The sequence below is a fragment of the Montipora capricornis genome, chromosome 3, assembly GCF_036669925.1.
Source record: "Montipora capricornis isolate CH-2021 chromosome 3, ASM3666992v2, whole genome shotgun sequence".
Classification (NCBI taxonomy): domain Eukaryota; kingdom Metazoa; phylum Cnidaria; class Anthozoa; order Scleractinia; family Acroporidae; genus Montipora; species Montipora capricornis.
This window is the reverse complement of record NC_090885.1, coordinates 10,145,878-10,153,377: the sequence shown is the minus strand read 5'-3', so window position 1 is coordinate 10,153,377 and position 7,500 is coordinate 10,145,878. Positions and strand designations below refer to the sequence as shown.

General features: G+C 37.9%; 1 protein-coding gene and 1 pseudogene across 3 annotated transcripts in view; one reads left to right on the top strand and one right to left on the bottom strand.

Annotated features, from left to right (window-relative positions):
- LOC138042158 (peptidyl-prolyl cis-trans isomerase FKBP5-like) overlaps positions 1–6,462 on the bottom strand; it is a 20,663-nt gene extending 14,201 nt beyond the window's left edge. For all 3 annotated transcript variants that reach the window (XM_068887968.1, XM_068887967.1, XM_068887969.1), the window contains exons 1-3: positions 6,331–6,462; positions 6,114–6,185; positions 5,120–5,280 (exon numbers count right to left, since the gene is read on the bottom strand). In XM_068887968.1, the coding sequence (XP_068744069.1) occupies positions 5,120–5,280; positions 6,114–6,185; positions 6,331–6,424 (327 nt within the window). In that variant the 5' untranslated portion in view covers positions 6,425–6,462. The remainder of the gene's footprint in view (positions 1–5,119; positions 5,281–6,113; positions 6,186–6,330) is intronic.
- A 63-nt stretch (positions 6,463–6,525) lies between these two features.
- Positions 6,526–7,500, top strand: part of LOC138042155 (PRELI domain-containing protein 2-like) — an 8,403-nt pseudogene continuing 7,428 nt past the window's right edge.

The window sequence follows — 7,500 nt, the reverse complement described above, 5'->3', positions numbered from 1 at the left end:
TCGAGAGAACACATCGCGATGTTTATTCAGGGGTGTTAGTTTTCTATGTCCGCATTTTTCTGCAGTTGGAAGATGAAGGCAACTTGGATGTCCTTAATGATCTGCATATTTTCAGCCTACACTATGTCTACATTCCAAGAATAGAAAATTCTCTAAGGGAGCTTGTCAGGCAAATGAATAATCGGCCAGTGTCAAAAGAAAGGAACCTGTCACCACTTCAAATGTGGGAGAAGGGTATGCTAGAGAACTTACATTCTGGACATACTGCGTTAAGTGAGGCTGAAATTGATCACTTTGGAGTAGATCCTAATGGTGTGCAAACAGTAGAAGATGAAGATTACCAGGTAGATATTTCACCACCATTAATCAGCCTTTCAGATGAACAGCTTGCACAACTACCAGATCCTTTGTCAGATGATGGAAATGGCGCAAAAGATCTCTTCCTGCAATGTATTGATATCATTAACATGCTTCTGACCTCGAGTGAAGTCTCTTGAGGCCTAAAAGGAAGAACCAAACAGTGCCACTATAATAAAATTTTTTCTCTGCCATAGTAGCAGATATTCTGGGCAACAAATTCACCAGTTTCTCCCTTTACTTCTGTACTTGATCATTAAAACTGAAACATTATTTTGATGTGGAAGATGTTTTGCTGTTCACAATTTTTTTTAGGGGGGAGGGGGGTAATTGCCTTCCTGCCTGCCCCCAATAGAAAGGTTTATCCCTAATAGGGTTGCTAAAGGAAAGCAGTTGGAAGGAGGTTACCTGTGGTTGAATGGATTAACCATTTGATCTGCCACAAAGGCTGTTAAGAACTCGTAACTACAGTCGTAAATTTGTGCATCCGTTTTTTGATTTATCGAAAAAACATATCCGCTCTAAAATTACACGTGTCATGAAAATATATACAAGTAATTTTATCATAATACAAAAACCGGAAAATCAAGTTGAAATCAAATACTATCTATACAAACAAATCCAAAACTTTGTGACCAAACGTTATATAAGAATTGTTAGGCCTGAGTGTTCGTGACAAAGGCGATGCAGTTTTTTGTGTGCAAACTAGCCAAACATGAATTTCATTGACAACAAACAAGAGTTTCAAATCAAGTTGTATCCTGTATTAAAATGCCTCACTTTGTTAATATCTTTCTCCTTTTTTGCTATGAACATCGTTCATAGATAGATCTATGAATCATAGATACAATAGACAATAGATCTATATATCATTGGAATATTTAGTTTAATTATCCCTAGTCACAGGTTTTCCTGGTACAGATTTCAATAAAATAGAGTGGTACTCTGTTCAATTGACTTTGATAGATCATTGCGTTCATCCATAAATTATAACAGTATCGGTCATAGAAAACTCAGAACAGATTTATTGCATTAATTTAGTTCTTTACTTTTATTAACAGCAACATAAAATGAATAACATCATTCAGCTTGAGTAATTATTGCACTGAGGTCAATCAAACCTAACAACTCAAACTGGCAACAAGAAACACAACAGTGCATATATAAATTAACCCATCAATATATATGGACGTATAGAACTTAAAACTTAAATTAAGCTTGCTTCGACTTAAATTTATTGTGTGGCAACATTGTCAAGTTCAAAATATTGATGACAATGGGGAATTTTGACAGTCTGCAATTGAGAAAAACATTGATGGAACCTTAGCTTTATGTATTTTCTGACCCACCAATTAAATTTGCATCCATCTGCAGAAAATTATATTACCTGATACATTAAATTTTAGTAAAATGTCAACTTGAATCAATAATCTATCATCTTAACCAATGAGATTATTGAAATAAAAGCTTCTGAGCAACATGCTACATACCAAAGTTCACTTTTCTCAACTGCAACAGAGTCTAGACAATAATTAGGAAATGGACATCACAAAATTGTACCTTCTTACACTTTTCAAAAAACCCATTAAGACCAAAGTCAAAAATAGCAACATCGGCCATAGACTGCAGGCCATTTACTTCTTGCCAAAGTAACACTGTGAGAATGCCAAGTCATAGAGAGCAAATAATCTATCCATAGGAGGCAGAGGAACTTCCTCAGTTGGCCTTGGAAGCTCAAGCAAGTTGGTACAGGTATGAGCTAAAGGGAGGAAGCCGCCCTCCACAGGTGGGTGCTGCTCTTCCCTTTGTTCTTCCTGCTGCTTATCACTCTCTCCTTTCTTCTGCTCATCATTGAGTCCTTCCTGACTTGCAACTTTCACGATTTCCGTGGGTAGTATAAACTCAAGTGATGGTGCAAGGCTGAAACCAAGGACAGGCTCCTCTGCAGTACCAGTTGCAAACTGAAGTATGTGACTCAAATCAAGTCATTAGAGTAGTCTGCCCACACACCCTCCTAGAAGCTGCCACGTCTCGAACATACTTGACAAAGAGTTGATAAACTTCTTTTTCCTTTTTCAGGGTATTTGAACCCTCCTCTGAAAAGTTAGGCTTCAAATGTGAAGTAACATTTGTACACTCAACTTGCCCCTTGCTTGGGGTCTCAGGAGATGAACCAACATTGGCAGTTCCTGAAGAGCTGACAGCATTCCAAGCTCTTCTAGTCCATGCCTAATTTGACGAACACAAGGGTCAAAACACTCTCCCAAAGAAACAATTTGCTGCAGAGTGCTCTCCTCCACAAATACAGGCAATTGCCCATTTTGAAGCATGGCAACTGCCATCATCACTCCAACAAAGTAGTAATCTTGTGCTAATAATGGCCTCAAGCCATGGTCAAAGTACTTTTCCTTAATAGCTTGATTCATTAGTCTTATCCATTCCTTACGTGGCCCACCCTGATCTACACATTCTTCTCCCATGAAGTCCACCTGAAATGTCGGTCTATAATTTGTAATGTATTCTAGTTCACTGATTGTTGTTTCTAATATATTTGCCCTGTCAACAGTAATGTAATTTGTTTCTCCCTCAATGGTTTCTTCGCAACTTGTAACTTCTAAGGCTCGGCCAGTTACAATCTCTTTTTGCAGAAATTTAAGCACTTCTACAGGGTCAGTCAAACCCTGATCTTTAGCACCTTTGATTACTGACTGGATATCAAATGAACTCGAGGGTGGCTGACTCTTACTTGTACTGAACACTGATCCTGCATTTGTATTAGCATCAGCATTGGTGTCTGACATATGTCGAGACAATGGGACACTCGCATCAGAATCTTTTGTCAAATCCATGATATTACAAAACAAGTCGTCTCTACCACTAGCATCACTTGACAGCATGTCAGATTCAGGGACTTCAAACACAGGAACTTCTAGTTGTTTATCACTGGGATCAATCATGGATGGCAGTTCCTCCAGGAGTCTTACATAGATCCAACCAGATGGAGCAATTGATTTCAGCAGCAGCTTTGAATCAATCTCTTTTCCTGCCTGGATGTTCGGTCTTAGCAAAGTACCACCAGAGTTCTTTACTATTTCGAAATACAAGCCCTCCATTTCACCTGTCAATAATTTCGCTAACTCTTGCTGAAGTTTTTTAGCATCCCACTTTCTATCAATGTCCACGCCTGATATAATTCGTCCACTTCTCTCTAAATCAAGGCTTTCTGCTTTCGTCGGTATTTTCTCTCTTCCCATTTCTAGTATCATAACATCCTTTGAAACTATCTCAGATGCCAACGGTCGACCAGCAGGACGCCTTACATTCGGAACGACTGGATACGGCCGCGAACTAGAATCAGAAGTTCTCCTGTATCTTCCTCTTGAAACTGTCGGAAACCTCCTCTGCAATTCTGTTAGTGCGCTATTAGTTGGCTGGGTTTGGCGAACGAAAGTCGTCTCCGATGTTGTTGGTTGACGTTCATTACTAGGAAATCTTGTCGTTGATGGTCCATGCGCAATTAACGAGGTCAGCTGATTAATACTGTCTATTGCAGCTTGTGCGATTTCTTTCACTTGTTCGGACGTCGCCATCTTTGTTTGGCACCACATGGTAGAGAACTACCGCAAGGTGTTATGGGTAAAGGAATTTTGAGAAACACACAAAATTAATTCCGAACACACACAAAATTAATTCCAAACACACACAAAATTAATTCCAAACACACACAAAATTAAGTCCAAACACACAAAATTAAGTCCAAACACACACAAAATTAATTGCAAACATACACAAAATTAATTCCAAACACACACAAAATTAATTGCAAACACAAAATATAAGTCTTCTAAAAATATAATTAATAGGTATGGTAAAATTAATTTGGCGGTTAAACAAAATGTTTTAGAAATGCAAAATATTAATTCTATCAACGTGTAAAATTAATTCATGCACAGGTAAAAACTATATCCACCATTTTGACCAGAACGGGCCTTCATATTTTTTAGACAGTTGATAAAAATAAACCAGTACAATTAAAATTGTACCAGTTCAATATATTTTGTACCAGTTCAATATATTCTGTACCAGTTCAGAAAAAATTGTACCAAAGGAACAAATTGTACTACAACATAATATACATGATCAATTAATAACTAACATTCTAACTACATGTATATCAATAAATAAACCATATTAAGTCTTAAAATTATTACAATGAATCATAGAAATCTGTACATTACAGATGTAGTTCTCTCACAGCCTTCTTAAATTCCTTAAGAATTTTCGTTGAACGTAATTTATCCAGTATCCAAGTCCTTCACAGGAACAAACTAAGCCCAAGAAATTGACCTGGCCCCAGCTGAGTGGCTTCATACATGTAGCTCAGTTGGCAGAGCAATGCACTAGCATATAATAGAGGACATGGGTTCAAATCCTGCTGGCACTGGAGTGACCTGCCTTTTTTAGTCTAATAAGAGACAATAATTGTTGCTTAAATTGTCTATTAGCCCACACTTCAAATATACATTCATTTCTTCAAAAATATTTAAAGAAACTTGGTAGTGTTCTAAATTAATTCTTACAGCTACTGTATATTTTCCAGTGGATGATGCTATGACCACCCTGGGGTACATAGAGAGTAGCCTAAAGGGCATTATAGGCAGGTTCTGTATTGGGTGATACAAAGACTGAAACAACATTAATTAATAATATTCCCCTTGCAATGAAGTACCAGTCGCTAAGAATAGTGTCAATACTGATCTACCTTTAAAAATGAAAGGAGCTCAATTTCACACCACAAGTCACCATCCGAAAAACTGGCAAATTCCAGGTTACCATTTTCCTTTTTGTAGGGTATGGCACAGACTTCCTTGGTGTGCATGCATTCTAAACATTTGTCAATGGTCTCTGAAAACTCATTGTCTCCTGGAAAAAAATAATTATTATAATTTATAAAATCAGTCATTATTTTACAGTGAAGAATATCTTTCAATGGTTTTTCATACAATACAGCTTACATATAGGAAGAGATTTGTATGATCATTCCACCTTAAAATCAAAAGAGCTGTGCAGCTTCCCACTGTTTCACACACTCCATTTGTGGTGTTTGTGGATATCATTCATTGACCAAATGAAGAAATATTGGAATATTGTGTAAGGAAACCCTTGTAACCATGGCACATAGTGATACAAAGAGTTGGATTTTGGTGCATCTGAAGTAGCCAACAAAGCAAGTGCATGGTGGCTGCCAGATAGAGATGGACCACAACACAATGAAATCCTTGCCGCAGCCTCTTTGCAATAATTACACTATGTGGATTCTTTAAATCCAATGGTGTAATAACAACAAGGGTTGTAAGAAGGGCCTATGTGCATATTCATTTATTACCTGAGAGGAATGTCAAGATTTTAGAAATTCTCCCCCCCCCCCCCTCCAGCCCCCCCTGTAGGTACTGGAAAGCATTGTTTTCAATTACTTAGTTTTCCTTGTCCTGTGAATTTTTTCTACGTAAGCTGTGCTCCGACACCTGCAGAAGGAAGAGGTCAAGGAACAGTTTCATCAAGGAGGCTGCCAAAATTTACATCTCAAATGCACCGATAAAATGACTCTTCCGATTTTCGGGGGTGCAGGTTAAAAAAAAAAAGGGGGTAAGGTATGCTTACAGAATAAATTAATATTAACTTCGCCACATTATGAAAGCACACTACACGACACACTAAATTTAGAAATTTCTACTTAAAATGGCCTACATATTTACCTTCGCCAATCACAAAATCTTTTTCGCTTGTATGTGACACAGTATCATCTTGAGAAAATATTTTCAGTTTTCCTATACAAAGACAAAATTATATTAACGCAAATCATGCCTACATAGTTAGACCAATGATATGTTGTCAAAACTAACTCTCATCAAGACGTTTTAGGCGACCAAATTAAAAACGCAAAGAAAAAAAAATGACAAAATAACAAATAACCTTTGCAAGAGGAGCCGTAGTTAGGTGTTTCTAATCCAATTCCTTTTCGAATTGTAGTTCTTGGGAACGCGAAGGCACCACTGTCGTCCAGCATATTCCACCCTTTTTATCCGCCATTTTGGAATCTTCAAAGCTTTCATTTGATTGGCTTGTGGAAACAACGCTGGCCAATAGCAATTGACGATTCACCTCCTGTAAAATCGAAACAGCATGCAGACTTCCCGAGAAAGAGTCGACATTTCCGCAGATTTTATGGCTGAAACTAGCTGGGAATATGGTCCGGCATTTGGACATCAATTTCGTGTTTAAGCACCCTTTTGAGAAAGTTACTCGCGCATACTTCAAGAAGGTAATGAAGTTATCGATCGCTGTCGATCGGTGTCCATGCCTTGTCAATTTCCCTCAGTCACTTTTATCAGCTTATTTCATGACCATTTTCATAATTAACATTCTGCTGAAAATTTTGGAACTTCGCGATGGAAACTTGTGACGACTCGGGCTGAAATGAAATTCTAAACTGCTTTTCAAGGGTGGACATGTTGTTTCTTAATTTTAGCAAGCTCTAGAGATTCCTTAGGATTGCTAGGTTGGGGACACTCTGAGGGCTTCATTATTTTTTACTAGTGTTTTCTGAAGAAATCACCTCATTATGCAAGCACCTGACAACTGCGGCAAATCTTAATAACCATTCATAAAAGAATGAATAATTTGGCAACCCTCAATTCATATTCAATGATATCAAGATTGACATTAAGGCAGCTAAAACAAAGGAAATTGGGTAAGCATTGTTACATGGTTATTAATTGTCCAGTGTTGTCTTGTTTCTGACTTGCCAAACTGATGCAAAATTGAATTTTGACCCCAAAGGGAAATGTGTGGTGGTGGACTGGTGATGGATTTATATACCACACATATCACATACAGTCTCATGGTGGTTTGGCTCCAACTTGTGTAAGAGTCCTTTGAGAAGTAAACTACCATGTGCGGGGGTCTTCCCTCCAACTCTTCAGAAAGGGTGTGTGGGTCTGGGGTTCTTGAGTCAGGGTCGAGGGGGGTGGGTTTACTAGTAGTGGTATACCAGTATACCCGTAAAAAATTTGCCAAAATACCCAAAATTCATCCAAGTATACCTAAAATTAATGGAAGCATTGTATACTGTATACCTGAAAT